The sequence below is a fragment of the Micropterus salmoides genome, unplaced genomic scaffold (genome assembly GCF_014851395.1).
Source record: "Micropterus salmoides isolate LMB-PRFRI ecotype aquatic unplaced genomic scaffold, ASM1485139v1 Ms_hic_scaffold_22, whole genome shotgun sequence".
NCBI classification, from domain to species: Eukaryota; Metazoa; Chordata; class Actinopteri; order Centrarchiformes; family Centrarchidae; genus Micropterus; species Micropterus salmoides.
The window spans coordinates 16095552-16119482 of record NW_024041373.1 but is presented as its reverse complement, the minus strand read 5'-3'; the positions used below and the strand labels follow the sequence as shown (position 1 = coordinate 16119482).

The 23931-nt window shown below is 41.2% G+C and overlaps 2 protein-coding genes across 4 annotated transcripts in view; both read right to left on the bottom strand.

Moving 5' to 3' along the window:
* Positions 1-97: 97 nt before the first annotated feature.
* Positions 98-17209, bottom strand: ogdhl (oxoglutarate dehydrogenase L). Its single transcript, XM_038736911.1, has 23 exons — positions 16166-17209; positions 15051-15274; positions 14535-14705; positions 13673-13775; positions 11743-11858; positions 11491-11645; positions 10889-11035; positions 10694-10784; positions 10424-10603; positions 10165-10293; positions 9778-9957; positions 9525-9677; positions 8773-8875; positions 8532-8660; positions 7829-7979; positions 4767-4894; positions 4516-4694; positions 4317-4388; positions 3579-3704; positions 2675-2747; positions 2429-2592; positions 2165-2319; positions 98-2049 (listed from the first exon to the last, which is right to left on the bottom strand). The coding sequence occupies exons 2-23, from the start codon at positions 15270-15272 to the stop codon at positions 1926-1928; spliced, it is 3051 nt and encodes a 1016-aa protein (XP_038592839.1). The 5' UTR covers positions 15273-15274; positions 16166-17209; the 3' UTR covers positions 98-1925.
* Positions 17210-18159: 950 nt separating this feature from the next.
* The window catches only part of parga (poly (ADP-ribose) glycohydrolase a), a 28415-nt gene continuing 22643 nt past the window's right edge, over positions 18160-23931 (bottom strand). For all 3 annotated transcript variants that reach the window (XM_038736912.1, XM_038736913.1, XM_038736914.1), the window contains exons 14-18: positions 22875-22953; positions 22612-22720; positions 21516-21621; positions 20114-20242; positions 18160-19422 (exon numbers count right to left, since the gene is read on the bottom strand). In XM_038736912.1, coding sequence (XP_038592840.1) covers positions 19241-19422; positions 20114-20242; positions 21516-21621; positions 22612-22720; positions 22875-22953 — 605 coding nt within the window. In that variant the 3' untranslated portion in view covers positions 18160-19240. The remainder of the gene's footprint in view (positions 19423-20113; positions 20243-21515; positions 21622-22611; positions 22721-22874; positions 22954-23931) is intronic.

The following is a 23931-nucleotide window of genomic DNA, read 5'->3' as shown; positions in this document are numbered from 1 at the left end:
AGAATGTGTTTTTTCCTCACAGTCTCACTTTACACCATATACTTTTTACATTGTCAAACATCATCTACCACCAAAAATCATGACAAAAGCATGTTAATAAACTTACATATATTTTATTGCATATTTTATTATTCCCAGTGTAAGCTCTATCAAGTTGTGCATGTTTCAATACCCACACTAATATGTGGGCATATTAAACCTTTTTTAAATCGTTAAATATGTAAAGGTTTATGCATGGCTAATGGTTAAATCTCCCAGCTGGAAGTGGAAACAGTAAGCTACAGTATAACCAAACAGGAAGCACAGTTTTATGGAGCATTTCTAATCACAGTGGTAACTAATATCAATTCTGTTAAATACCTGGGGATTTTAATGTGACAACCAGCGTCAATATTGCTCTCAAAGCATCTAAATGCTTTGCTTTGTTTATGTGTATGTGTGCAGTGTACATCCCTCAGCCTTCGAAGAAGAAGCTGAGCCTTATGTCCTAAGTAGAAAACATGGCTGCAAGTCTCTGTGCCAGCTGGCTCATGTCTCCTGGTGAAGTGAGGTGTGACAATAAATACAGACTGCTTCACTAACAGCAAAGGTAGCCAAAGCAAATGCAGGCACTAAACCTACTGATGTGTTCAATTTCATAACAGTCTTCATACCTGTGATATGTGATTTGCATTCACTGTGTAAGTACACCAGTTGGTGGTTTGTGTGCGTCTCATAGCTTCTACTATTCATCCATCCATAATCTAAAAAAAAGAAATAAACAATACAAATACAACTAATATATCCTAGTATTAAGCATGGCAGCAATGGAGGCATCTACAGTACTAAAGCTACTCCAATAACAAAGATTGTCACATATCTGAAATTTGGTGTGTGAACGTTATTAAAGATACAAAGAGTGTACTATTGCTACTTAACCACTTCTCTTTAGACAAGACATTGAGGTGTATACATACACTGTAGTTATTCCATAAAAGCCCTGTGCTAATTAGTGTTGATTTAATAAAGTGCAGATTCTTCCAGTAAAGCTGTTATGAGACTACATGATGTTGGTCCGTGTTTTTGGGGGAGGTTTTCCTCATACAAATCAAGGTTCTAAGGATAAAGGGAAACTGGGTGATTTGGGGCTATATAAATAAAAGTTACCTCTTTCACTTGACATAGGGCATTGCCAGGGAACAACAATGCACAACAATTCTATTCTATCCTGCGTAACGTGTCACAGTGAAAGATAATTCATTCTGCATTTAAAACATGAGGCCCTGGAAAGACTGTCCAAAGTTGTTTAGCCTTCTCTCGCCTAGTTGTGCTTAATGATGCTTCTCACATTGGTGGGGATTCTATGCATGGGAGTCACAATAGAATAATGATCACTTAAAGGTTCAGTGTGTAAGTTTTAGTGGCATCTATTGGTGAGGGTTGCAACTTGCAACCAATGGCTTAACCACGGCTCAGCCCTCCCTTTGCAAGAGCGCAGGAGAAACTATGGTGGCTGACACGCTCTGTCGGCTCTTGCGCTAAACAATACGTGTGGTCCTCTGTCCAAATTTCACGTCTCTTCTTACTTCTAATTAAACAGAGTACTACTGCTATTACTACTACAAGTACTACTACTACTACTACTTCTTCTTTGTAAGTATTCAACATGGTGACGAAAAGCGCTCTGAATAGCCGTTTGTCCGTTTGGGCTACTGTAGAAATATGGCGGCGCAACATGGCGACTTCCATGTAAGAGGACCCGCAGTTAGCGCTGCAGACTGAACTTTCACAAATGATAACCAGAAGTTGAAATAATTTTTTCTAAAAACACGAGGCTATGCTCCAGATTGTCACAAAGCTAAAAGTGCAATCAAGACTTAATAAATAGACTACAGTTGTTGGAGATGAAACTACACCTCCTGCCTGGTTCTTGTTCCAGTTCTCAATTACAAGTCCTTCCCCTGGAAGGCGCTCAGGTTGAAAGCTGTGTCCATGAACTTCTTCAGCTCATTGAGGTGGGTGGACTTGTTCCCTGTTGCAGGAGCAGCTGCAGGATCCCGTCCCACATACCTGAAAGAGACACTGAAGGTTTGTCACCAGTGACAGGAGTTCAAATCCCTTACCTGATGACTGGGTTTACCTCTGTCATGTACATATCAGGCTACAAGTGAGTGGAAACCCTTACCAAATGGCTTTCTTGTTAGCCACCACTGTGAGAAAACGTGGCCGGACATAATCATAGTAGCCCATGTTCTTGTGTTCCTCCTGACACCAGACCAGCTCAGCGTTGGCATACTTCTCTGACTCTGCTCTGACCAGATCAAACGGGAATGGAGAAATCTGAGGGAGAAGCCAAAAAATACGTAGAAGAAAAAGTGACAAAATTGCATCACAGTGTGAATGATACACAGTACATGATATGCTCAGACAGACGAGAGGGATTAAACACCTGTTCAAGTCGGATGATGGCGATGTCTTTCTCCAAATTTAGCTGTTTCCTCTCTTTAGCCAGTTCATAGTACACTTTGCCAGTGCAGAAGATCACCCTCTTCACTTGGGCTGGGTTTTGACTCGCAGGACTCTCATCTGGAATCAACCTCTTGAATGTAGTGCCTGCAGGCATTGAATATGATATGTTACATAACACTGTACACCAACATTCATAGGTCATATTTTAAAATAAAAGTAAAACCACCTTTGGCGAGGTCATCAAAACTGGACCTTGCATCCGGGTGCCTCAGCAGAGACTTTGGAGTGAAAATGATCAGCTGTGAAAAGAAGGAAAAAGTTTCTGAAAAGTGACAAACAACAGACTGATTCTATCATCCGTATCTTCATTGTGTGCTTTGAAAAAACTCCAGAGATAAAAGTTTTTATGTCTTTTCACGCTAATTTGTTGCCACCATATAGCACACATCAGCAGCATTGGGAAAACAAAACATTTCTTTAACAAATAAATAAAACCCTTTGTGCTCAGCCGACCAAGTCCAGAATTTCAGAGTTTTTCATATAAAACAAACAATACCATCCCCTGTTGGCCCCCTCGCTAATTTGCTCAGGAAGTAATTTTCTCATGCTCCGCGAAGCATTGCATTCATTTGCAACAGGGGATCAGTTAAGATATTCACTGTGGCTGAAAAACTGTGAGAGACTGAAAAAAGAGATGTGCATATTCAAAAAAGGAGAAATGCTTTACACACCAAAACTTTATACTCAAACTAGTCCTACTTTAGGGGTTTGAAGTATTAAAGACATATAGAACCAAATTTGCAATATAAACGAGTTAGGGTCTGTCATTATGAAGCAATAACACACTGAGACATAACTGCAGTTCGTGTCACTTAGGTTTTCATATTTGAGTCTTTGATGTAATTTTAATAACAGATATGACCCAAAGACAGATATGACCCAAAGAAAACATTTTTACTTTCAGCAGGGAATAAGAGTTTTAAGACTCTACACATAACTACTAAACATCACTGAGTGTTGTCAAATGACCATCTGAACATTTTCTAGTATGCCAGGATTTATCTTTGTCGAAAGCAGTGGCTTATATGTTTGACTTCAATATAATCTACGCAAACAATGTTACACTTTACCGGTTTTCTGAATGGCAGCAGAATCTGCCGTCTGATCACATGACAGTAGTTAGCAGGCGTGGAGCAGTTGACCACAATCCAGTTACAGTCATACAACTGCTGGACTTCAAAATCTCCACAGAACTCCTTTGTAAAAAAAATAAATAAATAAAAAGTTTACAAAAGGAATTAATAAAAATAGAAACATAGATAACATAGACATGTAGACAACATTACAGATCAAATGTTGGTTGCAGCAATGTTTTTTTCTTGTGATTAAGTAGGAGATGTACAGTAGCGCACGAGTGCATCACTGTATCTCTCTCTCACAGACACACACACAGACACACACACCACAAAGGATGTTAATCCCTTACTATGCTCCCACTAATAGTTTGATCAATATCCCATTTGAAGATTTATCTGGTAAGCTTCTGCTGATACAGCTCGCTGGGGTCCCTCCTTGAATGTTCCCCCGTGCCAGATCACCAATGGGACCTGAGTTACTGCTGAATACCAACGCTTTGCAGGCCATAATGAAGAGACTTTTCAGCTCTAGAGAAATCGGCAATCATCACTTAAATAATTACTTAAGTGGTCATGACATCAGCATAGCCAATTAAACAAGAAGCCGTTGGATGTTAACTGCAGCAAACTGTGTAGCAGCTTAGAGATTCTCTGGCATATATCATTAGATGATCATGTTCCTCAAATGGGTAACCATTAGAGCCATAATGTGAATTTTACATTTGAACATACAGGGAAGTGATCGGGATCATCTTTGCTCATTTGCAGGAAGCGTTCAGGTCGGGCTGATGAATGTTCTGGGCCCTGAGGACAGAAGAGAAGAAGAGCAAGACACTAAATGACAAAATGGAAGAAGAATAAACACGTATTCCAAAAAATTACATATTCTTTTTTCCAAAGCAGTATAGCCTGGTTTATTTTCAGTTCTCACCATTCCCTCCATCCCATGCGGTAGCAGTAGGACAATACCATTGTTGCGGACCCACTTGGCCTGGCCTGGGCTGATGAACTGGTCAATGATACACTGGGCTGTGTTGTGAAAGTCTCCAAACTGCGCCTCCCAGAGGATCAGAGCATTCGGACTGGCCATAGCAAAGCCAAGCTCAAAACCTGAAGTCACAGTCATTGTTACACGGCGCTACAAAATGGCATGCTCTGTGGCCAGAGTGGCTTCAGTCTTACCTAGCACTCCATACTCCGATAAGGAGCTGTTGCAGACAGTGTAAGGAGCCTGGTTAGCCCACAGGTGGTTCATGGGAACACAGATACGTTTGTCCACCTCTTGGTCGTGCAGAACATGGTGACGGTGACTGTACAAGAGAGGTAGAGGCATAAAGGACTGAAACTGACATATAGAAACAAGTCTACAGCTATGCTCAGGGCCGTGAGGCTGTACTTAGACACAGCTTTGTTTGAGCTAAATGCTAAAGTCGGTATGCTAACATGCTCGCAATTTAAATGTTCACTATCTTAGTTGTTAGCATGCTTAAAACCGGAATCATTGTGTTTCATCTTTTGGGATCATGACAATCCATCCAGTCTGGACAAAACGGGACTGACAGAGACTGACTGATTGACCGAGAGACAGACAGACAGAAAGACATTGCCATCCTTGGAGCCATGCTAAAAAACATCACTGTTGTGCCAAGTCATCCAATCGTTTATGGTACTTGAAAAGAGTGAGGAGAAAAGAATCATACATCAAGATAGCATATCACACTCAAATTCAGTGGGGTGTAAAGAAAAACAACACTAACCCCACAAATCAATTTAAGATGCTGTGACATATGTTCTATACTGCAGCTTATAATTATTTTCATCATTGATTAAACTATTGAATTATTGAATACAAATTTCACTTTACGACAATAAAAAAGTGAAAAACAGAAAATCACCACATATAAGAAGCTGGAACCACTTAATGTTTGTCAGTTAATGTAATTTTTCATTAATTACTTAAATGATTAATCCATTAACGATTTTTGATTTAATTTAATGTTTTACCACTAGTATTTAGAGGACAAAAACAGTATGCCATTTATAAGTGCAGAACAATATAGCCACAAAAGGCAAATTTTTAGGACTGTACGCTGGCTTAAACGATGATGGTGAAAACTGCAGTTTTTCTAGGGCAATAGGATTTCTTTCAAAGGTTTTTAACCCAGTAGATGCAGGGTAAACACACACATGCAGCCCCTGTTCTTGCCCACAAAGGCACTCCACGAAGAGTAGCCTCCTCTCTCCTTATCATCAGTCAGTATGAAGCCCAATAAGAGCTGATGGGAGCACAGAGCCGAGCGTTAACAAGCTCTGCCAGTCCGCTCGCTCCCAGTGTAGGAATCAGCTTTCAAAACCAGCACGATCAGACAATCACTTAAACCCCTTTAACATCACTTTAATGACATCTACACACACACACACACACACACACACACACACACACACACACACACACACACACACACACACACACACACACACACACACACACACACACAGTGCTAGAGGTTATGTAATAGTAAGGCGGAAGAACTGCAGGAAACAAATTCTATTGATTATTATCTTGAATGTGATATATTACCTCCTAGAAGACTACGTGATCATTATAGCCCTTTGAATAATATCACCCATAATTATGGTCTAATGAGGACACATAATGCACTGCATAATTATTATGTTTGATCCTTGTTCCACATTTGCAGGATATACACTTTCTCTTCAAGAAATCCTTTGATGAAAAGAACACAATCGAGAGCAGCCAGCATTAATTGAGGTAACACACATCATTTCATGTTCCATTTTCTCAATCCACCCGCACACCATCCAAAGAGGACCCAAAAACCTCACGAGAATGAGGTCTTTCTATGGGATTGCCTCATGAACTGCATGCCCTCTCTACATGTCTCTACTTTCTTTAGTTAACACACACAAAAACACACACTCACACTTCCTCTGCCTAGGGGCCCCATTAGTCAGGGAAAGGGGTGCACAGCGCAGCGCATGCAACCCACCCAAACACGGCGACTGAATCCATTAGTCCACGCTGTTACGTACATCACAGAAACGCAAGCATGTTCACTCAACTGTAACATGCCAATATGCTCAGCTCCTAAGAACTATGAAGGGGAGCAGAGTAGTGGGGGATGAAAAAAAGTGTAGGTGGGAGGAGGAAAAAAGCAATATGGGGTGGTGGTAAAGTGGGTATAGCTGAAGTACGATGAGAGAGAAAGCTTGCGGACTCAACTGACACAGAAGAGGATTTAAATAAACAACAGGTGATACAGAGATGCAGGGTGGATGTAGTTTTTGACTGCTGTAATTTTTTTCCCAGCCAGGCAAATTGCCCTGCTTAAGGGGACAGCAAACGGGGAGAAGTAGATGTCAGTGGTAAACGTGAGGCAAAAGAAAAAGCCCCATAGCCTCTGGTTAGTTAGTGTGATATGTTGCTGTGAGCTGGGGAGGGGTGGGCCTGGGCGGTGGTGTCATTGAAGATGGGTTGGTGGAGAAGTGATAGGGTGCAGACGAGACAGGCACAGTGAAAAGGGGAGCTGGTTTTGTTCATGTGTCACTCGTTCCCTCCATACCATGACAACACCATGTGGGTTTCACAGTTCCCAGGAGACTGCGCTGACGTTTCCTGTCTGTCAGACTCCTTGTGCCACACTCCCCACCCCCACCCTAATTACTTAATTCACTCTCTTTAGGAGACTTCTCTTAATATCTGATAAAGTCAGGATGACAGGCTCACCCTGACATACTCAGCAAATGTGCCATTTGGGGCAAAATCAATCTAAGAGGCAATGCACGGCTAGGTGACATCGTTGAAATCATTATCACAGTGTTATAAAAATATACTGAACATGAGAAAAAACTCTTTATATATGTAAATAACTCCTCCATTGTGAAATCTGTAGAACGATAAAAATATAATGTAATTTCATCTCAGTATGATTTAGATGAAAGTTGATGAGCAATTTTGTCTAATTAGCACCCAGCCCTACATTATTATAAGGAAAGATAAAGCTAATTTGTGATTGAAAAATCGATTAAGTGAGTTACTGTGACTATGATTCTTAAAACACTCTATTTATTCAGCAACTTCACTTGATCCATCAGCACAGCGGAGCTGAACAATGGTCAACAGTAAAAGACTGTAGTGGAGGGGGAGCTCCTTCTAGTCTGACAGCATTAATACCAGAAGCCTGAAGAGGCTACAGTTTTCAGTGGTGTTGACATGGACTCACCTAAAGGTTCCCCGCTCCACATCCTGCCCGCTGAGTCGTACATGGATGCCTTCTTTGAGAAGGGAGCCAAAGGCCATGTACTCTCCCAGAGCCCAGTCCATCTGCCGATTCGTCACCAGGTGAGCTCGACCACGCAGGATACGAGACACACCTGGTGAACACACACACATTCAAATGTTGGTTGCAGCAATGTTTTTTCCTTGTGATTAAGTAGTAGATGTACAGTAGCGCACGAGTGCATCACTGTATCTCTCTCTCTCACACACACACACACACACACACACATAGGAACGAAAGTGAAAGTGATATCTTAGCACTGGGGAAGGTAGTGCAATGGACCAACGTACCGTATTGTAAATAACATTAAAAACCCCTGTGGCAATCTAAATTGCTATAGCATGAGCCGAATCAGCTGTGCAGGCCAAACACCTGCTGTTGGAAACTGATGTCTTTAAAGGTGAACTGCTTTAATTGACATAATATCATCCCTGTAGAAAAAAAATCAAGTAAACGTGGCACTGTTTATATTTTATGGATCTTTATCATATCATTAAGCGGCATGTATCCCATATTGTTCTGCAGTAATGTGAGCTCTTCTCTTATTGTGTACAATCCTTGCACAGCATATCTGTATTAGTATTAGTAATACTATACATGCTATGTATGCATGCTCTATTCTCCAGTACAAAGCAACTAAACTCACCAGGGTGGATTTTAAAATCTTCCAGAGGCACTGAGCTGGCTGTCTGGCCAATGTGCTGCAGGACCTCCTCATCCAGCCCTGTGGGGACACAGATCATGCTCCTGGGCTCTCCCTCTGCTGTGAAGAAATCTACAGAGAGAGAACGCTTCACTCCAGCAGGAAGAAAAAAGTATTCACAGAAAAAGCAGCCAATCAAAAGAAAAATTTTAATTGAATCACTTTCTGCAAAGAGACAATTTACCTGGCCACGGGGAGTCAAGCCAGTGTCGAATGTGTAAAATCTTTTCATCCTTGGAGCTGGTGTATGCCTCCTCACATATCTTGTCATATTTGGCAACTTCTTCCTGCAACCCCATTTGGTCATGTGTGATAGGGACAATGACAAATTCCACATATGAAGTGACGCAAACACAGTTTTTTTTTACTTCCATTAAAGGACTAAAGCTGACTAACAAAAACTGTGTGTAGCTGAGGCAGGGAGACAGAGAGAAAGAAATATGAAGGGCGGAAAAAGGTCTCCACCAGCAGTAATGGTTCTGCCTTGCTATATTAAAAATGGGGCTTTTGCAAGAGTCCAAATGGCAGGCCACACAACAGAAAACAATGTCCATCAAAGGAGGAGAGAGGCGCAGCAGTATTTCTCTTGACATGTGGTATAAAAAAAAAATCAGAATAGATGTTACAATCAAAGTTTCTGTTTTGGATGAAGAATTGCATTGACTGATGCCAGAATCTGAGATATATTTCAACTTCATTGAGCAATATATACTCTCTGAGGGATTGTGGGGCTGGGTGATTGAACTGAGGCAGTAAATTGAAACTCAAATACAGCAGTGCTGGCACAACGTATTCACTTGAAGGCTAGGGTAATATCTAAGTGTGATTTAATGCACAAGTAGTCCAGTGGATGGAGATACCAAATAAAACAGTATACAGTAGCAGCTACCAGTATACAGTATATTTAACAAGAGCAAACAGCATTAGATCACAAACCTCAAATTCCTGCAGCGTCACCACTCCCTCAGCAATGAGCTTGTCAGAATACTTTTTCAGCACATGCTCCTGCCGACGGATCTGTTTGTACATCAGCGGTTGGGTGAACATGGGCTCGTCCATCTCATTGTGGCCAAAGCGCCTGTAAGAAACCTGTACATACACACACACACCTCAAAAACAGAGGCCATGTCTAAGTGTGTACTTTTGATTGTGTTTCCTGTCAGTCCATTAAGAGTCAGCTGTGACTAACCAGGTCAATGACAACATCCTTGTTGAAGGTGGCCCTCCACTCTGCAGCCACCCGGCACACGTACATTACAGCCTCGGGGTCATCGGCATTCACATGGAAGATGGGTGCATTGACAACCCGAGCCACATCGGTGGGGTAGGGGGAGGAGCGGGCCACTCGAGGGTCTGTAGTGAAGCCAATCTGAAAGGATCACATGCAAAAGTTGATATAATTTAGAGTCTGAAATCACACTCAAGAAGATGAAAATTATTTTTAGTGCAACAAATTAGCTAATTTTGTTAGTTTTGATGTACAGTTTTTTGGAATGATGAATTAAACAACAGAATTGTGTAAAACTATAACACATTGTGTCAGGTACAGTAAACGTAACACCGAACTCTCCAATACCTGGTTGTTGACAACCACATGGATTGTACCATGTGTGGTGTAGGAGGGGAGCTCACTTAGGTGGAAAGTCTCATATACAACTCCTTGTCCAGCAAAAGCAGCGTCACCATGAATCAAGATGCACATCACCTGGAAAAAAATCCCATCATAGACTCAGCAAGACAGAGTAGCACCATCTGTGTATCTCTTATGCACACATCTACATTTACACCGCCAAACACAAATCTAGCCACCATCTGCCTGGTACAATAACTGTTACCTTCTTTCCCTGAGTGTCTCCTCTGTAGAACTGCTCAGCTTTGGCCTTGCCCTGAACCACCGGATCCACCGCCTCCAGGTGGGAGGGGTTTGCCATGAGTGACAGCGTGATGTTCTTGTCCGTCTCACGGTTGATCCTCTCGTGGTACATCCCAAGGTGGTATTTGACGTCACCCGACCCCTATAGATGTAAAAAAGGTTATGAAATAAAGCAAAAGTTGCATCTCCAGAATGCTTTCTGATAATTCTCACAAAACAGCAGTTCCCTCACCTCATCGGTGGCCTCTAACTTGGGGTCGAACTGACAGAAGATCTGATTCAGCTCCTTACGGATCACATTGGCCAAGACATTCAGTCGACCCCTGGAAGTACAGTTTACAAAGCTTACATCAAACATGGATGGATGAGAATTAGCAGTATGCATAGACTGAACGGAGAGGTAAGAAAATATAGAATATACAGGTACCGATGAGGCATTCCCATGATTACACTTTCAATGCCTGCAGCACTCGACTTGTCAATGATGGTTTTAAGAGCAGGGATGAGCACTTCACAGCCCTCCAGACCAAAACGTTTCTCTGATGACCACTTTCTGGCCAGGAAGTCCTCAAATCTAGACAGTTCAGATTTAGGGTTAAATGGAGGGTTTTGCCACTAACAAGTAGCTTTACACAACTGATGATACAGATTAACCCTGTCACTGATAATTATGATGATTCTTGGAACAATGATGGTTTAGAGCACTCAAGCGTTTAGCAAATTTATTTCGCTACCAATGTGTGTGTGTGTGTGTGGTTGTGTGTGTGTGTGTGGGTGCGTGTGTGTTAATAGAAATGACAACACTGCAAGAACACAAGACAGTCAAAGATACAATAAGAAGAATAGGAGAATCACTTCCAGGAACCTACAGTAACTTCTGACATAATTTATCAAAGATGATAATGAGCTCACATGATGAATGGGGTGTTTTGTTTATGTTATGTGAGCCTCTGATGGGAGCTATAACTAAAAGTGAGATATTGTGCTGTCATCAAAGAGTAAGTCAGTAGGTGTTTATTCATTGCTGACCGTGTGGATCTGACCAGGCGGGCTAGCAAAGTTCTCTTCTCAGCATTAGTGAACTGCATGATTCCCGGAGTCTCAAATTTCTGACGAATCCACTGACACTGGTCCATGTTGTTAATGAACATAAACTCGACCCCTATGTGACCACAGTAGGATGTCTAAAAAAGGAGAGATTAAAAAAACACAAACAGCTTGGTACAGTGCTTTCCCCCATCATCAGACACATGCACGGACACAAACACACAAACAACATACCTCTAGTCTGTGTATGATTTCTTGAAGAGGAAGAGTGGTGTTTTCTCCTCCGATGAAGGTGGTGGAAGGCAGCCGAAAGCTCCTATCCAAGTCAGACTCATCAAGACCATAGAAACCTACGATACCATTTGAAAAGCAAGTTTGTTTAAGACTTTCATAACAGGCCTACCACATAACCTACGGACTGGCCCTGAGCACATGTTCCATGTCGTGACAAAAATTTGAATTAAAGCTATTTTTTATTTGTTCACATTTGTCAGTTGCAAATCACATTTTGGTGTAGTAGACAAAGGAAGCTGTTAGCTTCCAAGGGAGGACATAAAAAAATCCAAGGATCCAAACCAAAGAACACCCAGAACAAATCCGTTTTAACACAGTAATATGCATAACACAAAGACCTGTCTTTGAGAGAGAGAACATTTTTGACAATTGACAAATGGTTTAAGTCATTTATCAATCAATCAATCACCAATGTGAGGATTTGCGGATTCAATCCGTTTTACACCATTGTAAATTGATTCCTTTGGGTTTTGGACTGTTGGTCCGGCAAAACAAGCAATCTGAAGTGGAATCTGACCTGCCCTAATCACCTTTTGTTTTAATTAATAGAACCACAGTACTGCCTGCAAACTTAGAGAATAACACTGCAGTGAATCAACTTAAATGTTCATCCAAGCAAATTTGTATTTGATGGCAAAATCTGTGACAAAAAAAGCTCAAATAAAAACAGTTATCCAGGATGCATTTGCAGACAGTACAATAGCGGGAGCTGTGGAGATACAGCATCAGTATCTGCGGGCCCACATAAGTTCCTGTGCTGACAAAGCCCACCTGAGAGAGCTGGTCAAGCTCAAGATTGCAGGCAACATAAGAGGAGACAAGTGCAAATCATATTAGGATCTCAGCACAGACAAAGGGGTCCCAAAATAGACTCTTGTACTATCAGCTGACCAAATAAGGGGCCACGGAGTCAGTCATTAGCTTTCATTAGGGAGCTATAGCCCTGGTGACAATACATAATGCGATGCTATGTTCTGACACACACTGATCACTGATAACAGCAGCCAACAGAAACAATGTCTCTCTCTCTCTCTGTCCTCTTTTCTAGCTATTACTAGTATAGACTTCGATCGCCTTCTGTGGCCGTCCCGCACCCGCCGATCCTCTGTCCACTAAATGAAATGCAGAATGACAAGAGCTAGGCCTAAGATTAATCACGGCATTAGGCTGACCAACCCTTATATTGGCAAATAACGTGATGGGGCCTTTTATACTGGAATACCACTTACACGTCTGGCTCTGATGAGTTATGCAACCCTGGACCAGAGATGTGTGTATGATGTGTGCACATGTATGCACATCCCTCCAAGGGATACAGAAATGTTATTGAAATAACAAGTGCAGGAAAAACACATATCAGATATATTCATTCCAAGGCAAATTAAGCTTTTGAAGTAACCCTGCCAATGAGAATAATATGGTTATGATAGAAATCCTTACACATCAAGTGTCTGGAGGTAATTACAAGTAAGGACTTCTAAAGCAGGAATCTAATAAGCATATATAGGGCCTGTGGGTTAACTCTATATGCCTTTAGTTAGGAAAGGGGGATAAAATAAGAAGTTCTAAACCTCTACTGTACAAAGTCTCAACCAGAAAATGTCAAACTGTAGTGAATTTAGATGACTCTGTGTCCATGTTAACGATTTTGACAATACATTTTATTTTGACATGTATTTTTGAAACTTTAAAGCCTTAGATGTCTCAGATAGGTTTCATGGAGGTAATGAAACTACCTCAGTAAATGAAAAATGATGAAGACAAGTCCATTCAACACAACAACAAGACAAAATCCTTCCTCCTTTTACAATTTAGATTTTTGGTAGGTGTTTCTGATGTTTAATGGAACGATTGAAGTTCTGAAGCTCACCTAACTTATCGATGGTGGTGATCAGGTCGGAGGGAACAAAGGAGTCCAGGTCAGCCTCCAGGATTCCCAGAGGATCTAACTGGGCAACATGGTGACCACGAATCTACACAGAGAGAAAGACAGAGACATGAAGGAGGAGGGAGAAGAGATGAGGAGACTCAGGTAAAAAAGATCAAGTGACAGGCAGCAGATAATAAGATGCATGATGCTGATTGTGAACAGCTTGAGAATAAGCTAACACTCAGTTATAGGTCAACCTTTTTGAGAAAAGAGCCCCATGGGAGTGCTTTTATGTCAATGTACACACACATTTCCACAAGGATTGCAACAAGCGGGGAATAAAAGTGGCGCATTTGCCAAAAGACAGAATTTAATAAATCCCTCAGATACTTCCTTGAATTAATTGGAGGGCAAGGGGAAATGTTACCACCTGTTTTGTTTAAGTAGTCTCTTTGATATTTCCATTTTCAAAAAGCAGCCAGGGTAAGTAGGTTAGAGTTAATCTTGCAATTTGCATAACCTCATGCAGTGACAAACAAATCGTATATTCCTTTTAACACAAGGTCACACAGTATAAACAGCTTTCTTTGCCAGTTGCATCTGTTTTGGCAAGTCAAGTGGATTTTGTTTGATGCATTTTTCACACACGCACGTCAGAGATACAAATAGTGAGCCAGCAGTTGCTCGAGGTAGATGACATCTTAATTCTGTACACAGACACCACATTAAGATTTAAATGGATGCCCATGAGATATGTGATCAATCTTTTAATTTGTAAATAACATAAATCCACATCATACAAGCTGATAGCTAATGTGTGTATGTGTGTGTGTCACAGCTAGGCCTGGGGAGTGTGGGGTACCTGGTAGGCTCTAATTAGAGTGTGCACAGCCAGGTGGTCCTCCACCACTTTCTGTGCCATGTCTGGTGAGTGAGCCCGCACTCGGCCCTGGAGCAGAGCAGAGGGGCATCTCTCACCTGCCTCGCCAGACGGACTGGAGGCCTGGATGTTACGGAAGAATGCGTCCCAAGACTAGAACACAGAGAAAAACAGATCCAGCAGAGGCAAGCAGGTCCATCGCAAACAAGTAGGCTACCCCTGCTGCTTACTGACCGCAGAGATGGGAGGACAGTGAAAGGCTGGATGGAAATCAAGCACACTGATCTACCAGCACACCTAGTGCACATTTATTAAGTGCCCTCTGGCTAAAATGTAGTTCAAGGCCAACACTAGCAATAGCAGTTAATTGTAATAGCTGCTAAACCAACTGTGTTAGACATTGTTCCCTCTAAAAATTTCATTCATGGTATAAAAAAAAAAAACTCAACCTGTTATATATTAATGTGGGAAGAAATGCCACATGTGGCACACTGTTACCTCGTGGACGTTTTTATGATCCTCCAGCCAGGCAAAGTACATCTCCTCCACATAGCTGGAGCTGCTGGCCACCACTGAGAGAGCAGGCGCAGATCCGGAGGTGCACCCTCTCCGGGGATCGAGCCAGCGCCTGGCCGGGGCCTCTCCGCATCCACGAAGCCACTGACCTCCCCCGACACACCCACCCCTCAGCACACCCGCTAACGCCCGAAAGTGACTCATGGCTAGAGAGAGACAAAGTGAAAGACAAAGTTGGGGGTTAGAGACTTGTTTTTTTACTGCAAGTCTACATTTTTCATATCAAGTTATTTTTACTTATAAATCTGTAAAAGCATATGCCTAGCTATATATTTCAAACAGCAAACCAAAATTCTATTTATGTACATTGTTGTTGTTTTTATTTCACACTTGCTGTGGCTATGTAAACGTCTGTTTCCCATGCCAATAAAGCCCATTTGAATCGAATTAATAATTAGGCCTTTCATAACTCTTCAAATGCCGATTTCGTCTGTTGTTTGACTGGCAATAATTTTTGCAGAAAAGGTGTGCATGACTGGGCTTGACGTCGCAGTTCTGAATGAGGATTTTCTGAGTCACACATCAAACTATATTCCAGCTGCTCCAAGTGATTGTTGCTATGCGCAGATCGCATCACACTCAACGGGGACATATTGCGCACAGGCTCGTTATCTGAAATGACCATACAGTTTTCTATAGGAATTCCACGGAACGAAGCAGCATACTAAATACTTTGGACTACGGCCACGTAAGGGCCTGTGCGTCTTTCTGCGCAACATCCCTGCAGCTGCAAAAAGCGAACAACCAGAGTATCGATGGTGGAACTTACTGCAGTATCAGCTCGCTGCTACAACCTCCTCACCTTTCCCTGCAGGACGCTTTACTGGCTTCTTCGGGCTAAAGCGCCGACACCAGTGTCAGAACACCGCATATTTCACTCTGGATCTGTTACTTTTTCCCTTGACCACTAATCCCTCAACGTCAACATAAATCCTCATAATCTCCCCTCTGCTCCGCCATCGGAAAAGCGCGGCATGACGGGAAATAGGACAGCGCTGGAATGCTACCTACGATTTATTTCTAGAAATTACATTTACCTTATACAGCACCGCTCTTTGACTCTAGTGTCATCGCCGAAATGTCTAAGTAGGACAGGTATGAGTGAAGGTGACACAGATCTGAGTGCAGACGGCTCGACACGCCCCTCTCCCGCGTGTCAGGTGGTGCACAGCGAGCGGCACCCAAAGGTGCCCGTGGTGCCTATTGTAGGTAACGGCCATACACATCAGCTCAGGGAGACAAAGAAAGGAAAACGGTCATGAAACTTCACTTTATTTTCAGGCAAGTTTTGTTTCTTAAATATTACCAAAAAAGTGATCAGAAATCTATTCATTTTTGTGCAATCGATTACATAATCAGGATACGTACAACTGCACACATTTCTCATCCAGACAGGTCATTTTTCGCCCCTCTAAATGACAACACACGTCTTTCCCCTCAGTGTTAATTATATAAGCCAATTAAACTTTTATAAAGGCTGAACATGAGTCATTTGAGCAAGTGGTTTCAGATTGATGGGCTTCTACCTTGAGTGGGTTAAACAATAAGATAATTGGCCCTCCCTCACTCCAGCCTCTTTCCTCCCCCCAGTCAAGATTTTCATCATTCATACTTGCTGGCACAGACAGAACAGCATTATCAATTATGACAAAACACACTACTGACAAGGGGAAAATGGAGTGGGCATGAGTTGCAAGAGGATTTACCAGACAGATCAGTGTAGGTCTAAATATCAGAGCATCACATTAATCAGAGACTCCTTATGTGGTTTTCAAACTGGTGATCTTTGTACAGACTGTTATGCAGTGCAGACTCTCCTTTCAACATCACCAAAGTGTCTAATTTATTCATTAAAATATTTATTCACCATCCATGCCAAGAATATACTCACTATGCTTTACCTCCAAAACAACACACACTTGTGCTCAGAGTTGTATGCTCCGTTTTCATTGCATTTGTGTTTGATGCTGTTCTCCGGCTGACCTGGTGAACATAGGGTCAGGCAATTATGAACTGAAATGCCATTTTGTTGTAGTGACCTCGCCTCCTGACAAAGATGGATCAAAGACCAGTTGCTTTCTGGCGTTTTATTAATAGTGTTCATCAATGAAAAGACCTCTGCCGCTGGGTAACATTACAGGCTTGGTGTTAAATTACATCCTGTTTAAAATAATTACATCACCAGACAGGACAAAAGTGGACCAGCTTTTCAGTGTTTGAAACATTTATTGTGTATGGGGAAATTAAACAAGTGACAATTCTTTAACCTCCTATTTCCGTTTGGCTGTGGTTATTCATTTGTAGGATTCACCTGGCACATCCAGTCAATGCTCAGTGTCCAAATCCATTTTTGATTCAATCCAGAAGGCACCAGAAACCTAAATGAAGTTCATGTCCAGGTGACCCACGCTCACATCAGCCATCAACGGTTAGGTCTGCCAAACCAAATTGACTTTGCATGAGTCCACAGCTCATCTGGTCAATGCCTGGCTCAGTACAAAGAGTGGGAGAAGCAGATAATGTGTAATCCACTTACCAAAGCCAAGCCTACACACCATTTATGGAAGTCCACGTCATGAGGTTATTTAGGAGCCCTAATTCATCTAATAAAGCATGTTTGGAGGCAGAATCAAATTTGTCTGAAAGCCCTCGGTACACGTGCTATTACAAAACTCAATCACATTTCAAATGATTAAATAATGTATGATTTCATGAAATTAAGTGACAAATGTGTGTTGCCAAGGCACGGTTACAGACATGCACATAAAAAAAAAGAAATTCTCTCTGATGAAGGCAAAATCTGTTATTTCTACCTGATCTATGAATAATCACTTTCAAGAAACTATATACTGAGAACACTGCAGAATGGCTCCTTGACATGAAGTTTGGTTAACATTAAAATGTGTGAGCTAACCAAAGTGAGGCTATGCAACCTATAAATAGCTGGTGCCCAAATAATTTTGCTTGTATTGTACTGATCCTTTGGTCGTTAGGCAGTAAGTCAAAGTGATTTAAGCAAAGATATACCATATTAACAGGATTTAGCTATAACTTTAATTAAGAAGTTATAATAAAAAGAGTACAACCAAATTAAACAAACTAAAGTACAATACTATGCAATACATTTACAACCTTTGATCTATTTATGAACCCATTATTAAATATTACCCACACTGTCAATCTGAAAATACAGTAAATAATAAAAAGCATTACCATAGCTCCAAAGTAAACGTTGGGTAAAAACATTAATAAAAATAACATTTTGCGTGCAATTCTTTATCTGCCCCCCCTTTATTTGTATATCCATTAGTAATACTGTGCTTAGCAGTGAATATATTTGAAAAGGATTAAATTACTCGAATAGATAGAATCAACGGTCTAAGATGAAAATCACCATAAACCCCTTGTATCTGTTTCATCTGAGACAATTCTCATACCAGCGACCCTTTCATTGACAGTTTTGACTCATATTAAAATAAGCCTGAAGGACAATATGCGTGTTGAATGTCGACACCCTAGAGGATATAAAAGAGCAGCATATATTTGAGTATTTGATAAATAAATATAACCCATGCATAGACTATGGCATCTCATTATCGCTCTGCATTCAGGAACCTCACCACTGCCTGGGTATGGTAAATAGAGAAAACAACTCATCCAAAAAAGTAGCAAACACAACATAGGACGAGATAACCAGGGAGGATGATCATGTCCTGGATTATCAATAACAAAAAGTGTCCATAACCATGCATATGCACATTTGGCCGTATTTGTTATTAGTGTGTAAAAATAACAATAATTTCACATCACATTTTTACTAAAGAAAGGCCTAACAGCAACCAGGATTTACTATTGCTCTAAGTATCTGAAACATTTCACCACATTTGGTGACACACTACAAGGCTCCTATAAAACCACCAACAAGAAAGGCAAAACTGTGTTTTGGTAGTTTGTATGTAGGGATCACAAACTTAAAGGGAGTGTGTGCGTGTGTGTGTGTGTGTGTGTGTGTGTGTGTGTGTGTGAGTGCGAGAGAGAGAGAGAGATTGTAAGCAAAAGGCTCTTTTACACAGAGACAGCATAAGGGTGGTTAGGTTGTAGCTCTTCATGTGTTAATGAGAGTCCGATGTTACATGGGACATCCCGGAATCCTTGACAGCGTCAGGGGCGTCGGCAGTAGCAGGGGAAGAGACATTCTCGTAGATGAAACTGTAGAGGCTGACATCAGGTCGAGTCGTGCGGCAGTTCTTACACACCACACTTGAGTACTGGTTTAAAAGGCTGTACAGCCTCCCTGGGAGGGAAAAAGATGGCGGTGGAGAGAGGGGAACAGGATGAGAGAAATGGACTAAAGGACAAACGGGTTGAGAATCAAACAGCAAGCAAGAGAGTTAGAAACTGTAAGAAAAAAAGAACACAAAAAATGAAAGCGTGTTCGTGCTCATTTATAAATGACGGGCTCGTACACACACACACACACACACACACACACACACACACACACACACAAGCCGTAAGCTTTTTCTCTGTAGCTCCACTTTAGGAAATGGATGGCTGGAGGGGAATTTCTCTGAAAGGCTTCAATAAATGTCAGCGAAAGAAAAATGAAAAGAGGGGGAGGGGAGAGGCTGGGGTCAGTTCAGGCAGTAATCCACTCTGCAGCTGAGGCTGAATGGATGGGCTGAGGAACGGAGACGGCCCATAAGGTGGAATAACTTAACATACAGATGGACTGCATTCTGTTATTTATGCATACTGTCCCTGTAATGACGCCAACAAGGACAACCTCCATGCGCTGTATGAGCCTCAGGAGTCCCACAATCCCAACAGCGGCTGATATTATCACCATTCCTGTCCATTATGTAATTTACTGTAAGAGCTCAACAGAGGCAGCGCTGACAGGATAATAACGGTGTGAATGCAGCATGGCCAGAAGTTCCAATTCCCATAAAATCCCCCCCAACTTTTTTTGTTATGTCTCTTACCGACAGTGACTTTTCTCTTGGTGAGGAAAGTATGTATTTCATGAACATCTCTCATGAGCTGAGCATCTCCAAACGTGAAGTACGCCACGTCTCTCCCAGCCTCTGCGGCAGCCATCAGCTGAATCAGCGCTGAAAAAAAAAAAAAAAGAAGAAGTAGAACGCTAAAGATAAATTCGGTCAACAATAGTATATTAGCATCATTAGTATCCTTCAGTTTGAGAACAAAATCATAAATGTGTAATTGACCACTGAAAATAAGCTCAGGAAACTAAGTAATTGGTCTATAAGCTGGATAAGGTATGGCTTCGGGCAGGAAAGAACAGAATTGACAGGGGCAATTTGTATCAGAAGAGTAAATAATCCACCACTGGTAGCACAGCCTCATCAACAGCACTCAGTCTTTTAGCCCTTGCAAATGAGGTCTTAAGACTTTTAAATATTTAACAGAATGGATATTGATTACAGATTAACAAACACAAAACAAACCATCATTTGTGAAAGGTCTGTAATCTTTACAACAACAGCTCGGTCTTATGTAACCACCACATCTCAAGTCAGCTCCAAGACTACAACGTAAAATACAGTTATTGCCTTCTAAAAATACCAGCTATGCTAATTCCAGGGCTAATGGGCAAGGGTCCCCGGAAGCTAATATCATCCTCGGGGACTTTGTCCAGTGGATCTTTTCATAGCGTGGTGCAGAGGAAATTAGCACCTTCAGCTCTAAACAAAACAGCACACAAATATACCCATGTTACTCCAATCTGCATTCATAATGCAGTACATTTATGTGGAGATGTGTTTTTAAACACAGCAGAGCCTCCATGTATCTAGGTGTAACACAGAAGAAGCTCATTTTGTAACTAGCAGTATGATAATTGAATTTAATGAAAATGTGTCAAGACTTTAACCAGAAGCACAACTGGTTAACATTTTAAGTGTGGCATACTCAAGAGGACACTAAGGGGCCAGTGCTTATGAAGAGTGATGTTGTGTAAGCCCGCAGAGACCTGCATCAGCCTGGATTTATGGTGTCCCTCCCTGTAATCAATTGCCCTTTTAATGGAAAACATAAATGTGTGTCAGCTGATCAATAAATGGAGGGAAAGAAGGGGTGAGTGATACCCTGGAAGAGCTACTAATTGACCAGAGGTGTCTGAGAAAGAGGCATCTGTGACTGTGTCGTACACTCCATAACCAGGAATGCTGAAAGTTCTTCAGCAGGAGCTACAATGGCAAAATTTGAATGTAAGCAACATTATGTATCTGCTAACCTGTATCAGCAGTGCCATTTCACCTCTTGTGTCTGAAAAATGATTGACTTCTTCACACTTGTTGCTATACACACAATCTTCTCCTTCCACCTATTTGGATGCATGTTTGTAATTCATGCCAGTGATACCTTTGAGTCGTGTGTCTCCACCAAAAGCTCCACAACCCCAGTTGCCTGTGGCCACTGCAGAGAGGTGCTTGCTGTTGGCGTTACTTCTGTAGAATCCACAGTATGCCTGGGGTAAATGTACAGGGAGAAGGAGGAAGGGAAGGAGGGGAAGAAAACAAAACAAGAACAACTTTTTTATGATCTACTTTTGTAATATGTCAGAATTTAAAACTAAACTGAGATTAAACTAAACACATACACCCCTCCCTTCAATGCTCCTTCAGAATCACACACACAAAACAGACAGGAAGCGGCGATACAGAGATATTTGCTGATTTTGACAAAATGTGTATTGTAATGGATTAGAATCGCTGACTGCACCTTTAAGTGTAAGCCTCAGGTTGAACCATGAGCACATTTTAAAAATCCAATAAAGCCTTTGTAAGTGTACACACTTGCAAAATATTCTGCCTTATTCCTCAACAGAAAAGGCTGTAGTAAATGAGAGTACCACCACTATAAATATGGGTTGTGCAGTACTAGTTGTTGGTAGCCCTGAACTAGATTCAGCAGTGTTACAGAGGTTGCAACTAACAATTATTTTCATAATAGATTAATCTGTCAATTATTTTCTATAATTAATCGAATTAGTTGTTAGGTCCAGAAAATTGTGAAACATGTCACTCAGTGACTCTCAAAGCCCAAGGTCTTCAAACGTCTTCTTTTGTCCACAACATTCGGTTTATTGTCGTAGTGGAGTAAAGAAACCAGAAAATATTCACATTTGAGAAGCTGAAATCAGAGAATTTGGACGCCTTTTCTTTAAAAATGAACTCAAAGTGATTATCAAAACGATTGTTTATTAATTTAGTTGACAACTAATCGATTAATGGACTAATTGTTGCAGCTCTCGTTACAGATCTCTGAGCATTGAATAATACCAAATGTAAAAGTAATGTCTTTGCAGGTGGTACCTGACAACCACAAGATTTTAGTCGAAAACATTATAAAAACCAGCATTATCCTATCTGTCGCTCACTGACAATAACCAAGGACACGCCTGTTTGAGAAATGTGTAATAACTGTACATATCAGCCAACTGTACTCTCTCTCTCACCTTGTTGAGTTCTCTGATCATCTTCTCAGGGAGAAACTGCTCTAAGAAGTGCCTGTATTTAAGAGCATCAATGGCCACAATCTCTGTGCATCGTCTCTGCCAGTCATCCCTGAAAATGAAAGAAAAACAATGAGAAAAATGAGACTGATAATGAAGAATCCTCAAAGCTTTCTTCAATGTTTACTGATAGGATAAAATATTTTTCGTTTAAAATATTTTAAAAACGATCCCAAAATAAATACTACTATGTGAGGAAACATTACCTGGGAGTCTCATCTTTGTGGCTTTCCTTCCATTTGTAACTCTCTGCATAGCCAGAATATTTACTGTACTGTTCAGTTCCTGCAAAACAAGAAAGGAAGTGGGGGAATAAATGACACGCAGCAGTCAGAGCACACAGCTGGCCTAAATGTGTTTCAGCGCCTTTTCTCTTAAATCAAATTTAGTGCTTTCTATGCTCCCTATGTGAGTACACAGTATCAGCTTGTATTGGATTGTCATAAATAAGGGCAATTGATTTAATAAGTAATCCGCTTTGGGGTTTGAAATGAAAAGCTTTCAGCCATAATAGGAAGAAATGGTTAGAACAGAAGAAGCTAACCTTGGCCACATTTGCAAAATGCTTGCAAAACATGAAACATTACGACATTCATTAACTGACAGTGTAACACACCTCTGTTACCAAGACATTAGGCCTTTTGTGTACTGATATGTGCTCAGGGTTAGAGCTCAAAAGATTTCATAATTCGTCATTACAAATACAGCCGTGCTCAAAATGATGCCTACATACAGTATGCATTAGGTATGAGGACGTTAAACAGCACTTCAATGCAGAGCAGGAGTTAAACCTGTGATTAAAACAAACAGCCTTTCAGGTTCTACTGTATGCACTGGCAGGATTATGTGCTGCTAGCAGAGCGAGGCAGTTTTTTAGTTCACAACAACTGGAAAAGTATTTTAGCATGACATTTAGCGTTGTAAAAGTAATGCTAAAAGTCTTTCTTTGAAAGTATGTCTTGAAAGGCAGTAATTAAACACTGCTTTTACTTTCTAATAATTCACACGATTTAATTTCAAGAATGCATCATCTACCAATACTGCAACTGTAAAACAAACTTGAAGTCTAAGCGTGAATGATGACTTTTTTGTGCCTTTCAATGACAAAGTATGACTCAAGCTAATGGCCTGTACTACAGCCAGGATATAAACCAACAATGACAGTACAAATGGGCAAATGAGAATTATGTTGCTAAGTAAAGCCTTGGCTGAGTGAACAAAAAGAAGATTTATTTTAAACATCTTGCGCCATCCAGCCGGTCA